General features: G+C 39.6%; 1 protein-coding gene across 3 annotated transcripts in view; it reads left to right on the top strand.

Moving 5' to 3' along the window:
* The first annotated feature begins 9571 nt into the window (after window positions 1-9571).
* PNPLA8 (patatin like phospholipase domain containing 8) overlaps window positions 9572-23758 on the top strand; it is a 37737-nt gene continuing 23550 nt past the window's right edge. For 2 of the 3 annotated variants that reach the window (XM_030959632.1, XM_030959634.1), the window contains exons 1-7: window positions 9572-9792; window positions 10829-12043; window positions 12841-12990; window positions 14199-14350; window positions 15088-15182; window positions 18514-18685; window positions 23405-23462. In XM_030959632.1, the coding sequence (XP_030815492.1) occupies window positions 10922-12043; window positions 12841-12990; window positions 14199-14350; window positions 15088-15182; window positions 18514-18685; window positions 23405-23462 (1749 nt within the window). In that variant the 5' untranslated portion in view covers window positions 9572-9792; window positions 10829-10921. Of the gene's footprint in view, window positions 9793-10092; window positions 10139-10828; window positions 12044-12840; window positions 12991-14198; window positions 14351-15087; window positions 15183-18513; window positions 18686-23404; window positions 23463-23758 lie in introns of those variants that run through there. The other variant, XM_030959633.1, reaches the window with a different exon arrangement.

Here is a 23758-nt window from a genome sequence, read left to right as displayed (position 1 = left end):
AGAGCATTGTGGAAAATGTTGTATTCAAGGAGTTAGTGATCTTGGACAGTACATGTCTGTTCTACTGAGCTTTGTGCTTTAAGCCTGTGCTGACAGTGGTGAATATTTTGAATTAGATGACATCCCAGCCTGTCAGGAGAAAATACATGTGATTGTTTACCACACAAAAGAAAAGGCTCCACATTATGGGAAGAAGGTGGAACACCTCCACAGATGGCATCTGTGCAGGGGAAGATCCATGTATCCATGTAATGTCTCTCAGATGCTGCACAAAGATGGAGTTCCCAGCTTTGGAAGGGACCTAAGACTTTCTCACTATCCATATTTCTGGCATTTACCCTACCTTAAGAAAACAGCTATTTTACTGCTCTCTTTATTGTTGCACCCCCTGGGGCAGAGCACAAGCCCAGCTCACTCAGCCTCTCTCACTAGGCTACATCTTCCAGCCCTCTGATCATCTACACAGTGCAATGCTGAGCTCACTCATGCTCATCAACACCTCTCCTGGGCAGGGGCTCCAGAGGAAATATTCCACATGTGGTGAGTGGGGTGTGCTGAGCTGGTGGGGAATAAACACTTCCCCTGACCTATGAATTCCATGTGACCTGTGTGTGTGTCAAGTCCCATCACAATTTTTGCTTTCCAAAACCTGCATGAATTGCTGTGCATTGCAGATATTGTTTTGCCAAGCCAGGTGAGGAATATATGTGGAAGCAGGAATATATGCATTTTAGGGTTAAATGCCTTCAACTAGTTCCTAAAACCCAGAAACTGTTTAATTTTTGACAGACATTACTTATTAAATACAACTTGTGAAGGAAGAGGTCTACAGTCTTTTACTTTGGAACGGAAAAACAAGTTCTAAAATGTTCCTATTTAAGAAAAGATCAAGTGGGAAATATTGCTGTCTGCTTTTGATGTAAGAAACCCAGGTCTGCCTCTTTTCTCAGTGAGATTCTGCAGATGTGAAGAGCTAGTAGATTATCATTAGCACACTTGACAAGTCATGAAAACCAGCTAATTAAGAACAAATTTTTGCATGATTTGCTACATATTTAGAGAATTTTAGAGAAATCAAAAATTGTTTCCTTACTGCTGATGTGATTCTATTTACTTTCATATATTAAAATGTACAAACACCTTCCATAGGCCTTATAGGGAGGAAAGAACTAGAATGTGCAGTAAAAGACTCAGTTACCAAGAAGATGATAGAAACATTTACTTCTTAATACTTTTTTACATAAAATACCTACTTAGCAATACATTCAGGGTAGATAAAGGAGTTACCATAGCATTGCATTGAAATTGCCCTATTGATAGAGACTACGTTTGAGGAGATGTATTAAGTAATGTAAATACATATCAGTAGCATGAAATTTTATGAGAACTGCTTCTGGAAGTAGTGCAATGGATAGCAAATGGATTCTTTCCTACAGAAAATTAGTCAAAGTTACACAAGAATACTGTTCAATACTTAGCCTGTAGCACGGATGCATTTACAGCAAGGTAGGTCCATATTTTTCACTAATGTAATACTGCTTATTTCCAGAACATGATGGATAAACTACTTTGCTGTAAGTCTTTTTCACTGAACTAAAATTATGTACACCTTAATGATGCTGTACAATCTCCTACAGTTCTGGATTCTTAAAAAAAAAATCCCACCATTAGTACAGTAGTTATATTACAAGGTTCTTTGGACCCAGCTTAACAGTACACTTCAACCTTATATAGTTAAAAAGTTACATCTAAAGGCAATGTGCCAAGAGAAGACAGAGACAAATACATCACAGACACTATTACAGACAGCATATAATGAGTCATGCAGTGTAGGCAGCTACCAATGCCATTGTCACCACACAAGGAGACACAAAATGACAAATAGCATCAATAACTTTATTCCTCAGAAAGAGTTAAGCTTTGATTCAGACAAAACCATTTCTGGTCAGGAAGGAGAGCTCTTAGTGAAGCCAAAAGATTATTAGAAAATGTCAGGGCAACCTGAAATCTTATCCACTTCCAGTCAAGATGAACTAGACACCACCCTTAAATTTTCCAATCAAAATCATAATGAACACAGGACAACATTTTGTCCTACTAGCCCTGTTTATGCACCAAAAGGGAACTGTGCACATCTGTGTTTGGTGTACATGTGTTATGTGCATGTAAACGCTGCTCTCCTGCACACACGTGACCTGGATGTCTTCCACTTTATAAGGAACTCTGTTCATTTCCCAAATGAGTAAATTAACTGTGTATTTAAAGGAAGGGGGTATTACTTTAGTAAGATTAAAGGCTACATCAAATCAGATGCAGGTCTATACAGCCTTAGAATATAGGACTGAAACACATCAAACAACTATACTTACTGTTGGCAATATTTTGGAACAAGACCTTTCTAAATTGAGTGCATCCTCCAGTAGGAATTAGCTACAGGAATGAAAGCCAGAGGGAAAAAAATGTGTATGGGCCCCCTGTGACTTGTAACTAGGCATGTTCCAGATACTCACCACAAAACAGTACCACTAACTACGCAGAGTACTACGTGCCTCTTTTTAAGCCCTAGGGAGATTAGGCCTGAAACAATAGTTTATTAACCTGTTTTAGTATGAACTTTATTATTCGCTATTGCTGACCTCATTCATTATGTAAGTTTCTGATTTTACAGCTGTTAGTGACAGCAGTGAGTGAGGGTGCTACTGGGTCCAAAGCCTGGAACCAGTTTGCTTAATTCATGTTCTTATTATGGTGCTAGAATTATCTTCCGCAATTTGTAAGCCATTCTCTAAGTAATGCTTCTTTCCTATTGCTGCTGTAAAAAGTCATGCAACTTTAATGAAGTGTTTACGCACAGAGTACAGAGCTTTTACTCTTTCTTGTACAACTTCCATCAGGCTATTTTAAGACAGAAATAAATCATTATAAATCAGTTACATAGGCTTCTGCCAAAAACTGTCTTTTTCATTTGCAGTATTCCAGACAGTCTGGGTTCTCTATTAGGATGTTAAATGGCCTGATAGCTCACCTGCCACCAGGGTTGTGGAAAGCAACTGACAGAAAAGGAGCTTCACCAAGGTTGATCAGAGCAAAGAAAAATGGAGAAATAATGTGTAACTTTAGGAGAAGGATCTATGATGAACTGGTTTTGATCAAGAATTACAATGCAGTTTTTCCACAGATGAGAAGTTAAAAACAGAGCTTTTTATTAAAGGAAAAAATGCTAAGATGGTACCTAGTACAATACTGAGAGGTCCAGAGCAAAGATCAACCACGTCAATAATTTAATTAAAAGATAATGTAAATAAAAATTACAGTCAGTGTCTCCAGAAATACTCAGTAAGCAGTTGCAAACACTATGCATAGTGAATTAACACCAGCAGACCTAAAGTAGACTCTGCATTTTGATCTCCTTCCATTTACACAAAAAAAAAAAACTTGGGTGACACTGTGGAGGGATAGAATGCAAGAGAATAGTGCAGAAGGTAATCTCACCCCTGAGGAGTTGCAGCTGTACCAATCACCAAAGACTGGGAACAGGCCTGCCCTTAACAGGCCACAGCTGTTTCCAATAAGAAGACAAGTGCTACAAAAGAGTGGGTTAGCTGGGTGAGGAGAGAGATGGGGTTTGTTGGTTGGGCTGTGAGGAATTATGAGTCAGTGCTGCAAGGAGCTGCCCATGAGAAATCACCAAGAAGGTGTGGAACTTTTGCAATAAGATGGCAACATGACACTTGCACAATCATACACTCAACCAGATGCTGCAGTAACAAAATTCACATCTATCACTTTTTGAGTGATGAAAGGTAACAGAATGACTCTTATGATAATCACAGGGGGCTGAAGAGGAATTTATAATATGACCTCTAACACAAGTCTGAATTTTAAATTCTAAGCAATCAACTACATTATTCATATCTAGTTTATAATTATTTGATTGGCACAGTCTTGTTTTGGCAGGTAGATTTCTAGAACACACAAAAGGGCAGAGACCATCGGCTGTGAGCACCGTAGACACAGGAAATCAAACACTGAGGAAGAAAGACAATGTGGGATTTGGTGGGATTTGTTACATTTCTAGTACTGTGTACACACGTCACAATTAGCTAGGAGAACTGACATTTTAGAGTGAGATTCAGAATCTTGGGGATTCTGACCCTTCTTTTTTGGAGGATGTATCTGGGAGAGGAAGGGGATAACGATCCAAAATATTCACTGGCTTCTAGGTAAACTGATTGCATAATATTTGGCACACTATAATATTCTATGAAGAGAGTTGCTCCCTTAGCAAACACGTTATTTCCACATTATTGTCTAAGATTCAATGACAACAAGGAGCAAAGCAGCCTGATTACTTTGGGTAACTGAAGCAAGGCAAAGATACTAAGCAGCTCCAATCTAAGTCTTATATCATTTGCTCTTTGGATTTACAGAAGACACTTTCACAACGACCTGACTACCTGGCAAGGACGTGGCTTTTTTGAAAGTTTCACTTTTATTTGAGTTGCTTAACCCTTTCTAAGGCTTCTAGAATTTTTAGCTCTTTGAAAAGAGCAAAATACTGAAGAGAAGTAACAGATAAAAAAGCAATATGAAAATAATGCAGGAAAGTTCCACCTGATTATTATCAGTGTTTGTGCCAAAAACCACATCCAAATGAAAGGTTGCAGAAAGATCCATGCTGTCACAAGCATGTGTTCAATCTTTTTAATTCTTACTACTTTGAGAGTTTTCAGTGAATGTTCATTCAAGCTGGCAATTAATTATTCAATATTCTATCCCTGAAAACAATGAAATGTTTTCCCATTTTTGTCTGCCATCTAGTGTTAAAAGACAGAATATGTGTGTTTGCAAAGCCTAAAATATTTGCTAGCACTACATATTTGCTTTCTTCTGTCCATGTCATATTATGCTGATGAAAATACAGAACAGTGTTCTCTCTACACCATTATTAGCAGAATAATGCTCTACTAATATATGTTAACTTGTCACAGTGCTATGGGCTTTTTAAAAATTTGTTTGAGTCTCTTAGGTAATAGTTCTGTATTTTCAGAATACCACCCATAATTAATATGACAAGTAAAAAAATAATGCTATACATAAAAATGCTATTCATATAATAGCTTTTTATCAAACATACAGTGAGTATGTGCAAAGCTATTCTCTCAAAAACTCCCTCATTTCATAGATCAAGAGTGAGAATCCTAGACTGACAAATTTTGGAACCATTATTTCTGGTAAATAGCCAATTTTTATCAAACTGCCTCATAACCCATTATGACTTTCCCTCCAAGCAGCAGTCCAAGACAAACATACAAATATGAATGTTAGAAATAATTAATGGCATGGAAAAGTATATCATGTATATAAATGAACACAGGCAACTCACCTGAATTATTGACACCACAATACTTTGGCTATAACGTGACAAAAATCACGTACACCAAAGAACTCTCTTTTTTTAAAACAGGAAGATTCACACAACTGATGTGTAACTTGATTTACAAGTTTTCATCCTACCTATAAAACATGTAGTAACAGGTATAATGAGAAAATGTTTTGAAAGTCTTTGATTTTTTTAATTTAGTAACAGAGAAAGAATGCATTAAAATCAAACCACTCTCAGTGTTGTTCTAAACTGAAAACAATCATGTTTCATGGGACCACTGAAAAAGCTTGAGTGCTGCGTATGCAATCTAAAAGAGATCAACAAAAACCCATCAATAATAACAGATATCTCTCTTGATACTTCCCAGGGAAAGTACTGAACTGGAAGTATTTTTCAAATAGCCTATATACATCCTAGTAAAATTTAAACATATTTACAAATCATTTAAATGAGATTATAGCTATATTATTTGAAAACAGCTACAGAGTTGGCCACTGTCTGAATACCATATGTGGATTCATCTCTCTTATCTAAAAAGTAGGTATTCAGTCAAACACAATGAACTCATCTTTGACTACTAAGAGAGTTTATAAAATTAGTCTATCTTTTAAATAAATTTGAGATAATTTCTTCTTAATGTCATGACTACAGTAAAGATAATAATAAATTGGCAAAACATTTGAGATGGTGCAAACTTTGTGCCTGGCAATACATAAATTTATCTTTTCCTGTCCAGTGTTTTTCAGTTCTTTTGTATTGTTTCATGGCTGCCTTGAGAAGCTGATCACACACCTCTGAACATGCCAGATCAGACAGGTCTGCCCATCCTTGGGGAGAGCAATATGGCAAGAACACACAGGTTTGCGATTGGACCAGAAATGTGAAATCCTTGAATCTTTTCCTTAGCAAAGGTGTGAATCAACACACCATTCATTGTACATATCCCAGTGGTGAGACAAATGTCTGACCAGGCACAGGAGAGAATTTTACAATGAGATTATGGGATAAAGTGTGCCTGTTTAGGAAGGATATGTGCAGCTAAAAGGATCAGTTACCTCCTACCTCAAATATCTTATTTGCCAGTCAAAGAGAGGCAGGATGTGCCCTGGCAGGATGAACCTTATCATGTCCAAACTTCCTCCTTACTGAAGTTGTAGGTCTTGTTTTGCCTTAGCTTTTGTTGCTGTAAGAAAGCAAGCTACCCTGCTTAAAGCCAGCTCAGACTGTGGCTTCAGATGGATGACTGCTTCTTAAGTCATCAGATGAGATGCAACTCGGTTCAGCAGACTGGCAAACACACTAGAGCCCTGGGGCTTACAGGAGAGCAAACACACCCAGGGAAGCTGCTTAAGCTGGCACTGCTACACATTCTAAAAGTATCTGTACTGTGTTGCTCTCATAACAGCATTCAGGCTTTTACATGAAGTAACTCAAACATCAAGAGGCAGTGAAACCTCCCTGCTTAGCTGCATCTGGCACCTAGGGCAGACCTCACTACTGTTTGAAGTATTTGGTTTAAAAATAAGCCTAAGCATTTATATGAAATCCTGTGAAAAATTAAAGAAGAGTAGATAAATCTTGAAAATGTAGGTATACCACCACTGGATAATACAACCGGATGTGCAGTAATCTATAAACAAGGCAGGCAGACCATACCAGCAGAACAGGACAGAAGGCAGCAATTCTGGAAACATTCAATAGGGAACAGATGAGCACCTGGGTATGAACTGCCACTGTAATGTGCAAAAGTATCCTAATAATACGTGCCTCATGAGTAATTTGTGGCCACTGAGTACTTCACCAAGGAAGTGACATGCCTTGAGTGTAAAATTGTCATTGCATTGGGTTCATGTGACAAGGTTTTGGTGGGGAAGAATGGGGAGTGGGACTACAGGGGTGGCTTCTGCAAAAAAACATCAGAAGGTGCCCCTGTGTTGGAATGTGTCCATTCCAGCAGGCTCCAAAATGAACCTGTCACTGGCCAAAGCTGGGCCCATCAGAAATGGTGACAGTGCTCCTGTGATAACAAATTAAGGGTAAAAGCTTCTGTGCCGCAGCTGCTGGGAGAGAGGGGTGAGCATGTGTGGGAGGAACAACTTTGAAGGCATTTGGGTCAGTGAAGAAGGAGGGGAAGGAGGTGCTCCAGGTGTCGAAGCAGAGATTCCCCTGCAGGTCCTGGCAGACCCCACATCAGAGCAGGCAGGTGTCTATGACCCCATGGGAAACCTGCACGGGAGCAGGCTCTTGGCAGGACCTGTGGCCCCATGGAGAGAGGAGCCCATGCAGGAGCAGGTCTGCTGTCAGAGCCTGTGTCCCTGCACGAGACCCACTCTGAGCACTCTGTTACTGAAGGACTGACCCTGTGGATGGGACCCTTGCTGGAGCAGTTTGTGAAAATTGCAGCCTGTGGGAAAGACTAACAGCGCAGAAACTTGTGGAAGACTGTGTCCTGTGGGAGGGACACCATGCTGGAGCAGGGGAAGAGTTGAGTAGCCCTCCCACTGAGGAAGAAGGGGTGGCATAGACAGTATGTGTTGAACTGACTGTAGAATCCATTCCTCATCCCGCTGCTCTGCTGTATGGGGAGCAGGGAGAGAACCTGGGAGTGAAGTTGAGCCTGGAAAGAAGGGAGGGATGGAAGGAAAGTTTTAAGACTTGATTTTTTTTCTCATTACCCTGCTCTGATTTGACTGGTAATAAATTCAACCAATCTCCCCACACTAAGTCTGTTCTGCCCATGATGGTAAATGGTGAGTGGTCTTTCTCTGTCCTTATCTCAATTCACAAATCCATTCTATTTTCTCTCCCCTGACCAGTTGAGGAAGGGAGTGACAGAGTGACTTCAGCAGGCACCTGGTATCCAGAAAGGGATGTCCTGCTCTGGGAGATGTGGAGAATTTAACGTGTGCAATTTAAAAAAAATACATGATAAAAGTTACAATATGCAAGGAGTATAAATTTTCCTTTGAGGAATAAAATTCAAGGCAAGAAAATTAATTTACTTCTTTATTTGTGAGGAAGAACAGAAGCAGACAACTGGGATCTGAAACTGTAAGCGTGACACAGCTCTCCTAACCCTGATGGTAGGGCCTCCATTGTTCCACCTGAGCACACAGTGCATCCATTCTCTCTTACCGCTGCCGCCTGAAGTTTTGGCAACTTCATTAAAGCTGTGTTTCAGGCAGGCCGTGCAGGCAGGAATCTCAGGGCCTGCTGCTGCTCTGAAGCCCAGCTGGGGAAGACCAAGGTGCCCCCTAATCCTGTCCAACCCATAAAAAACATGCTGTCATCGTTCCCTAAGCATTAAACAGGATATAGGGGGGAGCATATTCCCCAGGTATCTGCACTGAGGAGCTACAAAGGCTGGGTAGGAACCCTTCTCTTCCCAGCCCCTTGCTCCCAGTGACTCCACAAGGTGCGGCATCAAGAGCCCAGCACTGGCAGCAGCGTGGGGCACAACCTGCTCCGCTGTGCCCGGCCTGAAAGCCAGACATGTCTTGGGCTGCACCAAAAGCAGCATGGGCAGCAGCACGAAGGGATGGGATTCTGCCCCTCTACTCGGCCTGGGTGAGACCCCACCTGCATCCAGCTCTGGAGTCCTCAAGATAAGAAGGACATGGACCTCTTGGAGCAAGCCCAGAGAAGGCTATGAAGCTGTTAAGGGAACCGAAGCACGTCCCCTAAAAGGACAGGCTGAGAAAATGCGGGCTGCTTTCTGCTTCTGTGGGGACCTCAAGTACTGGAAAGGGACGGACATAGAAGCCAGAGAGGACAGAAACTATAGCGACAGGACAGTGAGTAATGGGCACAAACTGAAAGACGGGGAATTGAGTTAGATAGTAGGAAGAAATTCTTCCCTGTGAGAGTGGGAAGGCACCAGAACAGATTGCCCAGGGATGTGGATGCCCCAACCGTGACAGTGTTCAAAGCGACGTTGGATGGGGATTTCAGCGGTCCGGGCCCGGATATCGCTCCCCGCCCGTTCCAGCCCCGCCCTCAGCAGCCCCGCGAGCGCCCTCCGCGTGCCGCGCCGCACGTCTTCACCCGCCCCGGCGCGCGCGCAGGCGCAGCAGCCCTGCCCCGGCCCTGACCTCGCGCTGCCCGGCCCCGCCCCGCCCCGCCCCGCCCCGCCCCGCGAGCCGTCTCGCGTCACGCGCGTCAGCTCCCCTCCACCCTCCACCCCCGGCGGCGGTCCGTGGGACGCTGCCGCGCTCCCCAGCTGTTTCCGGCGCGCGGGGCGGACGCAGGCGCATTGCCGCGGCCGCGCGCCGCGGGTGTTGTTGTGCGGGGCCCCGCCGCCCCTCGCCCGCTCCGCCGGGGCGGCACCGCTCGCGAGGGCGCGGCCCCTGCCTGCCGTTCGGCGGCGGCCCGGGCAGAGGGGGGAGGCGGGAGCCACTGTCCAGCAGGTACCGCCTCCACGACGGGCCGCGCCGCCACCGGGTCGGGCCGCGTCTCCAGCGGGTCGTGGGGCAAATGAGGACGGGGGGAGCACCATGAGCGCGTGCCGGGCACGCGGGGCTCGCTCGCGTAACGGGGGTGGGCCGGGGACAGCGGGGCCGGGACTCGGTGCTTGTTTACGCCGCCGCTCTCGGCAGCGTTTCGGGGAAATGGCGCAAGGCAGGAACAGCGGCCGCGCCTGCCGCCGGGACAGGAGGCGCCCCCGTGCTTATATAGGCCGGGCCGGCCTGGGGCCCGCAGCCTGGCTGCGCGGCGGTCACCCGGCGGGACAGGCACGGCGTAGGCAGAGAGACTGTAAGTAACGATGGTGCTGCCGGCGGGGCTTCACCTCTGCTCTCACTGTGAAGTTGGCCTGCTCAGGAGTTGGCCGCTGTGCCTGCCTGCCAGCCCTTCTCGGCATTTTTCACGGGCGCTGGATAAGCCTGGGCTTGAGTTTTCGGCAAATAGTGGTTTTGCTCCTGCGATATCAGCACAACTCTGGTGTGCTGTGTAAAACGCTGCTCCACCAGTTTCACCTTTCTTTGCAGAGTAAGGATTACATCCTGCCCTTGGCTCTTAGGATGGGCATGTTTTGTTGAACTTTGATCAACACTTGGTGTCACTTCTTCCCTGTGAGGAATTCTGCTAAGGGGTGGTAATATAATGACATTTGAAACGTTGTGTCTGCACAAGATAATTTGCTGAAGAAACAGCAATCAATTTTCTATATGTGATTAAATACTGTACGTCACATATTGCTCAAGATGAGCTTAAACTGTCCTTTAGGGAGTACTGTGTTGAAATGTTGGGGTGAGCTACCAAATGTCCTGAGCAGTGGATTTTCCCAAGAGATTATTTGATTTGATTTGAATGTTTATCTGTCTTTACCGAAAGGATACAGAAGCTCCATCTGTTTTAAACAACTCTGTGATTTTAGTTTAACTTGTCTCTGGTTTGGGGTTTCCATTGTTGGTTTTAATTTTTGTTTTGTTTTTTCTTTTTCAGACAACACTACATTACGGGACTTAACTTATTGACATATATTTTTTTGGAATGAAGTAGAAAGCAACGTAGAAAAGGTGCAATTATTTATAAGTTATGACAGTTCATTTATCCTTGGATGCATATTTATTCTTTTTGATTAACCCAAAAAGTCTTTGGTGGAAGCAGAGAAACAAATACCTGTCTTTCTGTAGACCTAAAGCCTGCTGGAGGGCAAATCATGCTGCACACTTGAGAGTTTTTCATACAAGTGAGCCTTGGTGTAAGTGGGCCAAAAGCAGAACATTTTGGTACAACAAGTACATTTGTAGCCATGAGTTTTTATACTACAGAGTTTCCAAACTTTTAACTTCTTCTTCTAAAGGACTTACAAGGGTGAGCATTCGCATGTCACGAATTAAGAATACCATAGAATCTGTTTCGAAGGCAGTGTCTGGCACTCACAGTGAGCTGGTGTCACGGATAGCTCGATTAAAGTCCCACTCAGGTACTTTGGGTAAAGCAAATAAAAGTAGTGCAGATGCAAATAACATCAGCACAAATTTAGAAAATGATAAGCAAGTTACAGATGTCAGAACTCAGGACGATTGCAACAGAGGCCCAGCTGCAAAGAAATCCACTTGTGCAAGTGAAAACTTGGAATCTGTGTTAGTAGGTTCAAACAGCACTTGTCAAGATACTCCAGAAGTTTCAGCATCTACTAAAAGCCACCTTTTTCATGTAAGCTACTTTTCTACAAATTTTGGAGAGACTTACAACTTTGTAGCCGATCATATCAACTCTTACTTTAATAATTCTGTTATGGAACAAGGAAGAAAAAAGAATGCTTTATTACAGGACTCTGAAAGTGAAGAGAGGAATAAGCTTGATTCATCAGCAAATACTGTAACAAACGAAGAAAAGAGAGTGCATTCAGCAGGCACTTTAGCTCCTGAAGCAGAGATCTTGGGTACTGAAAAGACAAATACTGCTCTCCCAGTTTCCACTAAAAAAAGTATTACAGACTTTCTTTCATATCCCAGTAACAGCGTACAAGCTTTTGTCGACAGCTATATTGGTGGATTGGTTCCAAAGTTAAGATCTGATACAAAAGTTGTTTCACCAGAAAAGAGTAAACAGCAGGAACAAGAAGTGTCTGAGAAGAGTAATGAGGACAAAGCAAAAGAGGCCAAGACTGCAGAAGAGAGGGAAAAGCATCTGTCTCTTCAGAGAGAAAAGGCAAGTCTTTGTTTTGTGTTAATTTATGTATTTTTTCTGTGTGTATTTTATACAAGTGTGTATATGTGCTACACTAGTGTATATACCTATATTTAAGCATAGACACACACACATTTACTTTTGTGAATCAGTATATACCCATGTATATACTTACATACATACGTACACATACTTGTACTTATATATAAGTATATATGTGGTGTTCCTGCCCACAGCAGGGACGTTGGAACTAGATGATCCTTAAGGCCTCTTCCAACCCAAACTGTTCTCTGATTCATTCTGTGCACTTTTATAAATGAATACATATATAAAATGTTGTAGATTTTATCTATGTGTATGCATACCATATGTAAACTTACAAACATATATATATGCTTAAAAGTAGGTATGGATACATGTGTGTTTAAGTATTCAGTGTTTTATGCAGGTATAAATCTGTGTATGCAGGTTTATATTCGAAGAGTGTCTAAGTATGAATATATATACACTCACACACACCTCTGTGTTGTTAATGGTTTAAATACAGAGAGTTGCCCTGAAAGTCCATCTGAATACATATTGACGTATTTGTTTGGGGTATTCTTGCTCTAAACTTGATTTTGTTTTCTACTAAATAAAGAATCAAAAGATTTTTGTTGACAATTTAAGCAGTGCTTACTTGGAACCTGTAGGAGATCTCTAGTACAACATACTGTTCACTGCTTCTGAGAAATCTTAAAATAACACTTGGAAATTAGTCTTGACAAATTTTACACATTTCTCAGAGTAGTTTTATGTTGTCTGTTTGTCTTCTTTAGATCATTGCAAGAGTGAGCATTGATAACAGGACTCGAGCTTTAGTTCAAGCCCTGCGGAGATCCACTAATCTGAAAGTCTGCATCAACAGGGTTGAAGAACTGTCCTATCATCTTCTAGAATTTCCAGAGAGCAGAGGAGTTGCAATTAAGGTGCCAATAGTTTTTATACTTACGTAAAAATCAATCTGACAAGTGATTGATACAGAACAACATAAAACCTCCTTCTGTGCTTTTGTGGACTAGTCATATTTCCTGTTTGCAAGAATTGTAGTTTGAGTGTCTCTTTTTATAACTTTTTAGCTGTTTGAAGCAGATTCATATGCAAGCTACTGTGAGTTTAGCTAAAGGCTCTTAAGATTGCAGTGTTTAATTTAGAAGCATACAGCATGGTCATGTGGATTGGTAGTATAGCTTTTTCCAGTGGTAGATAAAGGTCGTACACTGTGTCCCCTGTGGCAGTTGACCAAATGGGAATGTGCTGTGCAGTTGATCTGTAAATGCACAGTACTTTCTATGCTTGTTTACATGCTTTCTTCGAAGAGAGGTGGCAAGAGAACCATCAAATAAGTTAATGTAGTCTAGTCCTACTTGTTTTCTTCCCTGCATTGAGAGGGCAGGACGTGGGTGGTAGACTATTCTAGAAGTACCAGCTAAATCACAGCATTTGTCAACCTTGTGCCTTTTTCCACAAGATGTGACAAACCTGTGACACAGATTGTAGAATTTCTGGAAGAAGTAGCCTTTGGGAATGGAGTGCAGGCCAGATGAATCATCTGAGCAGGGTATAGGTCGGGCATTCACATAAATATATGTGAATTATTATGAAAGAGTGTATTCACTACTCCCATTTTGATTGCAATGCTGTGTATCTTTGTGGTAATGTCCATTTAAAAATACTCTGTGTGGGAAAGCATTTTAAATTTTGTTTTGGTGTTAGTGTACTTAGAAGGCATTTCTTGTTTTGAAGCAGTGCAGTACTTACTAAACAAATCTGGGGTTTTGCCTCTACTTGGTGTGCCTCATACTTGAGTCTACACTTGGCTGATGTGATACTAAGTCAATAAAACGAAACTGGTAAATGTAGCTTTCCTAGCTATTAAAAATATTTACATAACATCTTGCTTGTTTAATTCTGATAGGTAGTTACTATAGCAATGAGGTGTGTACAGCATAATATTGACATCCTTTCTTTCCCTTGTTAGAGAAAAACATGGGTAAATACAGATTTGAAGACATTTTCTTCCAATTTTAATTGGTATATTACTTCTGTGCTTTAATGCTGTGCTAGTAAATTTAAGAATGGATTCTTTTGGTTTAAACATATGGTTAGAATGAAATATCCTTGTATTTATCAATAGGAAAAATTAATCCCATGCCTGTTGCGACTGAGACAGGCTAATGATGAAAGTCTTCAGGCTGCTGTTAGAGAAACTTTAGCTCTGATTGGCTATACAGACCCTGTGAAAGGCTGGGGAATTCGTGTCCTCACCATTGATGGAGGAGGAACAAGGTAAAACTTCTGGGGTTTTACATACTTGTAACCTTTTTCATACTGTAACTAGAAGTAAAATTTCAGTCTCTCTTTGATAGATAAATGCCCAAAGAGGCAATTTATGAGTTGCCTTTCTGTCACATTTGACTGTCTTAAGGGATGGATGTTGTTTTTCTGTGCATTTCTGCTTGAATGGTGTTTCTTTTGGTGCTCATTTTGCCATACAGAGTTATCTTGCTCTATCCCAACAGAGTTCACACTGTTGCACTCCAGATACTGTTTTGTGATAGAGAAACACAAATCTGATGGTCTCCAATTCATCTCTCCCATTATCTCAGATACATGGAATTGAGGCCAGGCAAACCTCATACTGGAAAATACTATGCCCCAAGGGGCATTATATAGCTTTGTTAAGACCAAATTTAAGTGCTGTGTAGTGGGAATGCAACTAAAATCTATCCTTAGTCTACATCCACAGAAGCTGATCACTCCCCCAAGTCTTTGCTGTAAAACAATATGGCTGTAGCTGTTGAATGCTATTTTTGGTATGCCTGAGTATGTCATTCATATTTAGTATTCATCATTCTATTTCAACTGTGTTCTGCTGCTCTTTTATTTTCTGAAATATTCAGGATTTTTACTGTTGCAGTTATTCAATTATAATTAGTTATAATGAAGCAAAGGTGTTTGAAAAATTATTAGATCTATGTAAGATAAGACTGCCATTGTATGTGAAGGGGAATTTTGTGTTTCAGGGGTTTAGTTGCACTTCAGACTCTACGGAAACTAGAAGAATTAACTGGAAAGCCGGTTCATCAACTTTTTGACTACATCTGTGGTGTAAGCACAGGTAATTATTAAGTCACAAGTTGGAGTTTTGCTATCAATATCTGAGAATAAATAGAGATTTTTCAGTTTCTGACTTAGAATGTAAGCTGAGAAAGTAGAGTTGTGATTTCTAGAGTCTTTCTTTTTGCTTCTGAATAAGAACTTTGGGCAGTTCATGACAAACTTTTGTCTTTAAACTGATTTGTTATTTTTTCAATTTATGTGAAATCTTCAATTTGCACATAGAAACAGTTATCTTAGGTATTTATGGAGCTTTACAGACTGCTAAGGTAATAGCCCTCAAGAACTGATGCTGAGTCAGTCGTGTTTCCTTTATTAAGTTAACAGCAATGTTTCATCTTTATTAATTATCTGCCAGAAGGACAGAATGTGCCTGTAGCAAGATCTTGAATGATATAAATTAGAGGAAGTGGTCAGTGCTGTGGTGCCCTCCCTTCATATGGGTCTGTACAGGCTGGAGAAATGGCTTGGCAGGTTCAGTAAAGCCAAATACAAAGCCTCCGACTGAGGTGGGCTGACAGCCTAGAAACCAGCTTTGCAGGAAAGGACCTGGTCTTGTTTGGAACAAGTTGGATGTGAATCATCACTGTACTCTAGAGCAAAGACAGCTGACCACATTGGCTTGCATGGATGAGAATGTACCCAACAATTGAAGTATCTCTGTTTGGCCACAAAGGTCTTGTTATGGGCTCCTCTATAAACCCTTAATCTTTTGGGTGTGTTTTTGTACTGGGTGCATGTGGCAGAGCTGGGGGCTGGAGCTCATGACATGTAAAGGAGAGAGTGCAAAAACTGAGTTTATTTGGCCTTGAGAAGGCTAAGGGTGGGCCTTTATCCTGCTTCAGCTAATGGGAAAAAAAAGAGAAGATGGATCTTGAATAATTTTTAAGGTGTACAGGGGTAGGAGAAAAGACAGCAGACAAGCTGGAGTATGGGAAGTTGTAATTAGATATGGGATCATGTTTTTCTTGCAAGGATGGTCAGACACTGGAAAGAGTTGCCTGTTCAGACTTTGTAATCTCTGTCCATGGAGATGGCTGAGCAAGTCATGAGTAACCTATTCTAATTATACTTGTTGGAACAGGAGGTTGGACTAGATGATGTCTACAGGTCCCACCCAGACTTATTTACACTTGTGACTCAGTGATAAGTTACTCCTCCCTAGAAAGCAGGAGACTCCAAAGCATGTTTCTCCTTTAAAGACAGTAATCTCCTTCAGAAATTGTTAGACCAGTAGCAGCACAAGTATGTTTTCTAACATAGGAGGCATGCTGTAGTTTACTAGCTCAGTTTCCTTTAGAAACCCACATTCTTCAATTTTTTTGTCATACTTATATTCAATCAGAAACTACATTAAACATATATCACCCTGAGTAGATGAAGTGTGTTTCAGGAGATTTGCTTAATAGACTAATAATAGCAGAGGAGAGATTCTCCTAGAGAGAATTTGTAGCCACAATATAGTTCCCTGCTTTACATTTTTACTAGTCTTCCAAATAAATCCTTCATTAGTTAGTTTAGCAGTAAGTGTTTGTTTTATTGGAAGATGGTTTCCCTACAAAACACTTCTCCAGTGTTGTCTTCAATGAATAAAGGTGTTTTACCTTGGATAGAGAGGCCTTGTGTTCTTAATTTGCTCCCACTACTGTCACTAGAACTAGCTTGGTTTTTAATTCTTCCTCAAATTTTGCAATTTATGAATGACTGCTAGTAAGTACTTAGCATATTCTTTTAAATTTTGTTTACACAATTAAGCTTTTGTCTGCAGTTGTCCAGTTTGCAATAGTAAATGGAGACATGTCTGGGTGAGGTTGTGCATGTCTGTCAGCACTGCTGGCAGTTCTGTTTGTATTGACAGTACATATGCCAATAGTCTTGCAGTTGAATGAGTTGCACTTTATAAGAGTGATGGATTAAATTATAGGAAGGATGCCTCTTGTATACTGCACTTCTCTTTTCTGCTGCAGTTTTTGTATTTCTTGCAATTGTTCAGCTGTTTTGCCTTTGAAGTTTGGAAATGCCCTTGCTGTGAATTCAGCATCACTGTCTTTGTAGTTGTCTTCCCCATGCTTCTCTTCATTGGGGGTCAGAAGGAGTAAATGCAGGCAGTCACACAGAAAGATCATTGCAATGATGCTGTAATAGGTTCTGCATGCTTTGAATCTGCTCACCAAAATAGCAAATGTATGATATTGTAGAACTGGTGCTGGAGAGTTTAGAAGAGAATGTGACGGAGGATTTGCATGACTCAGGAAAATGGTGTTTCTCTGCTGCTAGGTGTTAAGTCTGCATTGAATACGGGCATCTGGTGATTTGGCAATTGAGATTGTTTCTCGTGATGAAACTTTGTTTCTCATGATGAAACTTTGTGTCATGTATGATGAAACTTTGTGTCAAGTGAATCCACTAATGCTCAGCTATTGCAGTGGGTGGGCACTGTGAAAGAGGGCTTGGAAGTCATTTTTCTTTTAAAGCCATCTGTAACTTCCTGCATGTAGTTTTTTTCTGCACATGCGTTGTATTTTTGCTCTATTTCAAAAATTGGCACCTTTTAAAATTAACTTTATTCAAGCCTATGGCATTTATTTCCAGATTGAAAAAATCATGTGTCTTAATTATTTCTAATGCTTAATTACATGTTCTCACAGTATGGCACAACTAGATTTAAAGGTTTTTGTGTCCCTTTTAATTTAATATATCTGAGAATTGTAGTGATGCATTAATTGCATTTTCCCACAGTTCTTTTAATGGTATTTAGCAGCAATGTTTTTTGAGTGCTGTTATTTTGTTCCTGCAAGGGTAGGTCATAATTTTTGTTAGGGACACACTAGATGGCAGCATGTATGAAATTAATTATAAATGGCTGGAACCAAATGTAATCCAAACTACTGGAATGTTCTTTATATTTGCAGAATTTTCCTAGAATATTTCTCTGTTAACTTAAGAGTTTGCATGGTAGCAAATAATGCTCCAAATAAATTTTTAGTACCACAGCATAAATTTCTCTTACTCATTTCTCTTTCCAAGTAAAGTAGTGGATTTCAGTAGCTTTCTGCCGTATGCTGGTTGTAATCTGCAAAATGAAATAATACAATGTTTTAACTTCTCATATTTCTGTTTTTGAAAATAGACTTTTTCTGTATTGTGTATGTTCTTTTAAAACATGGTTTGTGATCTCTGAGCAGGAATTTAGTGAAATAAATGTCATTTGTTCTTGCTGTTTCAAGACAGATATTCTGTTAACCTATGAACTACATTAACTGCTAATCCATCTTTGTAATCTTACTCCAGGATACGTTTTTGTAATATTGCAAAATATTTGTTTTTTTCAGGAGCTATATTAGCTTTTATGTTGGGGTTGTTCCATATCCCCCTGGATGATTGTGAAGAATTGTACCATAAGTTAGGATCAGATGTTTTTAAGCAGAATGTCATTGTTGGAACAGTCAAAATGGGCTGGAACCACGCCTTTTATGACAGTGATATATGGGAAAAAATGCTCAAGTAAGTAAAAGATAATCAGATGAAAAATAACTAGTGCAATGACTGAGTGCATTTGGTTTTGTTATTGCTTCACTGGTGTGCAGATTCTTAAAACAACTAGAAGGGATTAACATATACTCTCATTCTTTTGAAATAGCTGTTTTCATATTTACCAAGATGCTGGAAGCTTTTAATGTAATGATTTATGTTTCTGGGGAATAAAGTAAGCTTTACTGCACTGATTTCTGATTATATTCCTGTATGCTGGCCAGCTCTGCTAGATCTGACTCGTTACAGATTTGCTACAAATTTTACTAACCACCTGCTGTGCCCTTTTTAGTGAAGGAGATTGGTGAGAAATGAAATAATGTGCTGTAGTAGAGATTTTTAATGTTTGCGGCTATATTGGAGGGCTTTGTCCATTGCCGCTTTCTTTGAAAGGCAAATGAGCTGTAAGGGTTGCAATGAAAAATTATCTGCAGTGTCAGAGTTGCCTATGAAGTATATTCACTTGCATTGATGGCTATTCAGGAAAAGCCACTAGAAAGAATTACTATATTACAGGTTTTATTTCTTAGTTTATTAATCAGCATTTCTATTGATAGTTCAATTGTTTATCCTTTTTAGCACACTAATGTCATTGCTTCCCAACCAGCTTAAGTTAACCTTGCTACTGAAAGAACTGAACAATGTAAAATGGTAAAAGGTTCTTTCTGATAAGTAACAAGTTCCTTTGGGAATACAATTACTGTGTTTTATGGGATTAAAAGAGTTTTTATGACATAATAGTGGGAATATCAGTAGTGTCTGAATTTTAAGCATCTTACTTCTTTGATGGAGTGGAGAAAGAAGCTTCTAAGCACTTCTTCTCTGTGCTCCTGCATATTTTTAGAAATAAATACATTTATCTAATCAATATAATTAGCTGTTCTTCTCAAGTATCTAAAGGTGTTTTTTTAGAAATTGGCTTTTTCTCTGTCTTCCATCATTTCATTCCCCACCCAATTAAATGAAGTCTTGTGAAAGTCACAATAACGTAATGTGAAAGTATTTTACATGGCTTTAATTAAGATACTATTGTTTTTCTGCAGCTACATGTAGCACATGAGGGAGGTAAACAACTCTACTCCTGTGCAATAGACAAAAGCAGGCAATTAATTTACTCTATGGATAATATATTAAAAAATAACTGTGCTGATCAAAAATGACTTCTTGGTCACCTGCAATGTTGAAGGGAAATGCTATGCCTGCGCAGCATTTTGTTAAAGAAATTCCTAGAGGCTTCCCTGTGGTGTGGGGGCCTGGAGCTGAGAAAGGATTTGTAAAGTTATATAGTATCTCTTTACAGCAATATTGAAGGTCAGGTCTAACATTGTTATAGCATGGGGAAACTGCTGTATGCTTTGTTTTGAGTTTAAAAGCATTACTTGTGCTGTGTGTGTTTTTGTAGTTTAAATGGTAACTTGTCAGCCTTGCTTGAAATAGAGACTATCCATTGACAGTGTATAGATCTGTAATGTGTGTTTAGTCCTACCACAATATCAGTGGTGGTATTTTCTGTCAGAAGGTATTCTTGCTGAAAATAATTAAGGTGATGTTTCATCAGTCTAATGTTTTATGCATTCATGGGCTATATTATAAATTGCATTTCAGAAAATGACAACTAATTTTGGTTAACTGACATTTCATTCAGAGTACTTTAGGAAATTGTTTTCATATGTTCTATGTATGTCTCTTTTAACTCCTCTGATGTATTTCTTGAGTAGCAATTTGAGGACTGGTTTTAATGATTTATTTACGCAGAAGATTTTACTTGCAACATATCAGTGTATATAATGCTATATTGAATTGCATTTGTAAGAACCTGGCTTTTAGTTCCAACTTCTCTCTTTTCTTTTGACTGTTGTTGACATATAAAATTTTCTTCTTGCATGCTGTCTTAAGAAACTACTGGAGAAATTTGGTGAGCAGCTAGGAATTTTCACAAGCTAGCTAAAATCTCATGTTGGGAATTTATAGTCTTGAGAAGCAATCAGTCACTCTATGAAGCGTAGGATAAAAATTACGTGTTCTCTTTTGGTAGGAAAATGGATAATACAAGTAATAATACTTCAGTATTTGTTTTGCAGAGTGAAATGTAAATTGACGCTGCTCTCTAGTCACATTCCATACCAGCACACAGTATAAAAGTCTCTTCTGTAGGTTTGGTAAAGATGTCATAGTTTTCTGGTGCTACTGTTGCTGTTGGAAGAGGGTGAAAGTTACAATTTTGCCTTTTGCATTGAACGCTCTTTCTCCAGAATATTTGCATCTCTGCTGTAGCCCATTAGAATGTTTCTTCCAGCATATGATTGACAATATGTTTTTCATAGCATTATTGAAATAAGTGTTGCAATATTAGTGACTTGAAGCAATGAAAGAGCAATGTTTGTGAAAGAGACTCGTTGTTTAAGCAGGTCATGTCTAGAGGACATAGGTCACAGACAGACACAAAGTAGATAAATGGGAAAACAGGATGGCATAATAACTGATGAGTGGAAAAATGTAAAATGCTTACAGGATTTAAAGTAACTTTAATATCAAAAGTGATTTGGTTTGTCACGGACAGTTTAATGAAACATCTGTATGGTTGTGGTCAGACAAGATGATTCAGTGTGTGACAGTTGGGATTGAAAATACATAAAATACTATAGTGCCATTATATTAATTTACAATACAGTTTCATTTAAAATATTATTTACAGTCCCAGTTTCCCCATTCTAGAGAATATTTCTGTTGCAAGATTGGGGGAAAAGTAACCAGTGGCATAAAGACAGCGCACATTAAGTGTCTATCATTAACGAAAGCAAATGAGTTAAAGTGGTAATTTGAGGTAGTAAGGCATCTTGAGAATTACCAGTTTCTTGTTTTCTTTGAATGAAATAGGGGGACTATTCAGTAGTCCCCCTGAATAACAGGGGACTATTCAATAAAATGAGAAGGCTTTATTTTTTAACACAGTATGTGAATAAACTGTGGAATTACTTCTGCTGTGACTTCATAAAAGAAAATTAAACAGGGAGACAAATACATGTATTTAATATGCAATTACAATGTTAATGGTAGCTACAGTACTAAACTAAATGTGGAGGTGATACTAAACTTTTCTCCTTAGACTGTAATGTCTGAAGTTGCACAGTAGTTGAAAGGATTTCTTGTACCTACTCTGGAGTATCAGTTTCTGGCCTTCATAAAAAACAGGATGTGAAGAGATAGTTATTCAGTTTGATGGTTTCCGTAATTAAGCAGACGATATTGCTTATGCATTTTTTTAATCTTTGCATTCAGGGTTTGGGAAAAATACCAAATACAGACATTGCAGAAATAGATGAAAGTGATGCAAATCAGTAAATGGCTTTGATTTTCACCTCTGTCAGTCCCATTTTTTTTATTCCTACTTCATGGTTCCATGTGCCTTCATCTCCTTCTGTAATCAGTTAATGAGTGCAGATGTCACTCTTCCCCTTCTGGCTGGTGATTCTGAGACTAGAATCAAAGCAAAAACAAAACTGTGCCACAGGTACTAGAATTACGTCAGCAGGAGTTTTCCATCGTAGGACTGGAACCTGTCTGCCTTCCTTCCTCCCTGTCAAGAACATGTATGCAGCCATCCTTCAAGCACAAATATCCACTAGAAGAGCAAATTGTCCTAATTGCACATACAGTCTACTGTCTGCATGGAGGACTGCTGCTATGGTAGCCTTTAAAGATTCTTTTGTCTTCTGACCTGAGTAGGTAGATAAAGATGTTGTTTGTAACAGTGGAAGTGCTGCTCCCTCCTGTCATAGGTGCAAGCTGTAGATGAATGATCTTGTAACAGCAGGACATGGAATATCTTTACTTTAAAAGCGGGGCAGTATAGAAAACCAAAATTACAAAATAAGACAGATGCACCACCAGTGTTTGGGTGGGCTGTCTTCTAGGGGAGGAAAAAAGCTTGCTGATTTAAAGGAAAGCCTTTTGGGAATCATTTTTGGTGACCACCCACTCTCTAGGAGTTTTATACCTTTACTATAATCAAATCAAAGTTGAAGTAGATGATGAGGTGAGATCACTGGCTAGTGTGGTAATTTGCTCCAGTCTCCTCTACTGTGCAGAAGGACTATCTTCTAGTTAACAAGGGGAATACTGACCTTGATATGATGAGAAATTACTGTGCTGACCATTAGTGTGATTTATGAAAATGTATTCATGTGAAAAAATAGTACCTCAGAAAGGAATGGTAAATGTATGTTGAATTACTGTTATGGAAGACTGCATGTAGATGTTTTAACTTTCTTCTAAATCATATGGAATCACATCTTTCTCTATATAGCTTTTGTTTCTGTAATTGTAAAACAGAAGAGTAATTTTTCATTACTGTAGAGCCACTTTAAAAGGATGTTGACTTTTTGATTCCTAAATGTGGCAAAGTATTTTGTCTAACTATGTAGTTGAGTAATCATAATGATTTATGGTTAGGTATGTGAACTGAGTAATTTGAATCAAGACCTCTTCAGTCACTCTTCAGACTTATTTCCAACAGGCTAGAAGGTTTGAAGTGTCGGTCCATTGAAGTCACTTGTGTAAATGGGATAGTTAAATTGAAATACAAACATTGCTTCTTTTAAATGCAAAGGTCTCAGAAATAAGGATGCTAAAAATTTATGTCTTGTTCATGCTAAATTGATGGAGCATTTTCAATTTTTACACCTTTTTTAGAGAAAAAATGGGCTCAAATCTTATGATTGAAACTGCAAGAAAGTCCAAATGTCCAAAGGTAAGTACAGTTTTCTAAGGTAAATACTAATTGTATATTTCACAAGTACTCTTAAGAGTTCTGAGTAAATTCTGTACCTAGAAGAACATTGGATAGACAGCATGAATGTTGAAGTGCTCTTCAGGCTTCTATATTTGATAACCTATGCTTTTAAAGGATAAAAATTAATTAGATTCTTAAATTTTGGCAGCAATTTCTGATATTGTTATTACTTCTAGTTAGAATACATTGCAGAGATGTTAAAAATCTTGTAAGCATAGAAACACTGGGTCAACATTTTGATGTTGTGCGAAGTT

This window comes from Camarhynchus parvulus, chromosome 1A (genome assembly GCF_901933205.1).
Source record: "Camarhynchus parvulus chromosome 1A, STF_HiC, whole genome shotgun sequence".
Taxonomy (NCBI): domain Eukaryota; kingdom Metazoa; phylum Chordata; class Aves; order Passeriformes; family Thraupidae; genus Camarhynchus; species Camarhynchus parvulus.
The sequence above is the reverse complement of the archived record's forward strand: the minus strand, read 5'-3'. Positions and strand labels throughout refer to the sequence as shown.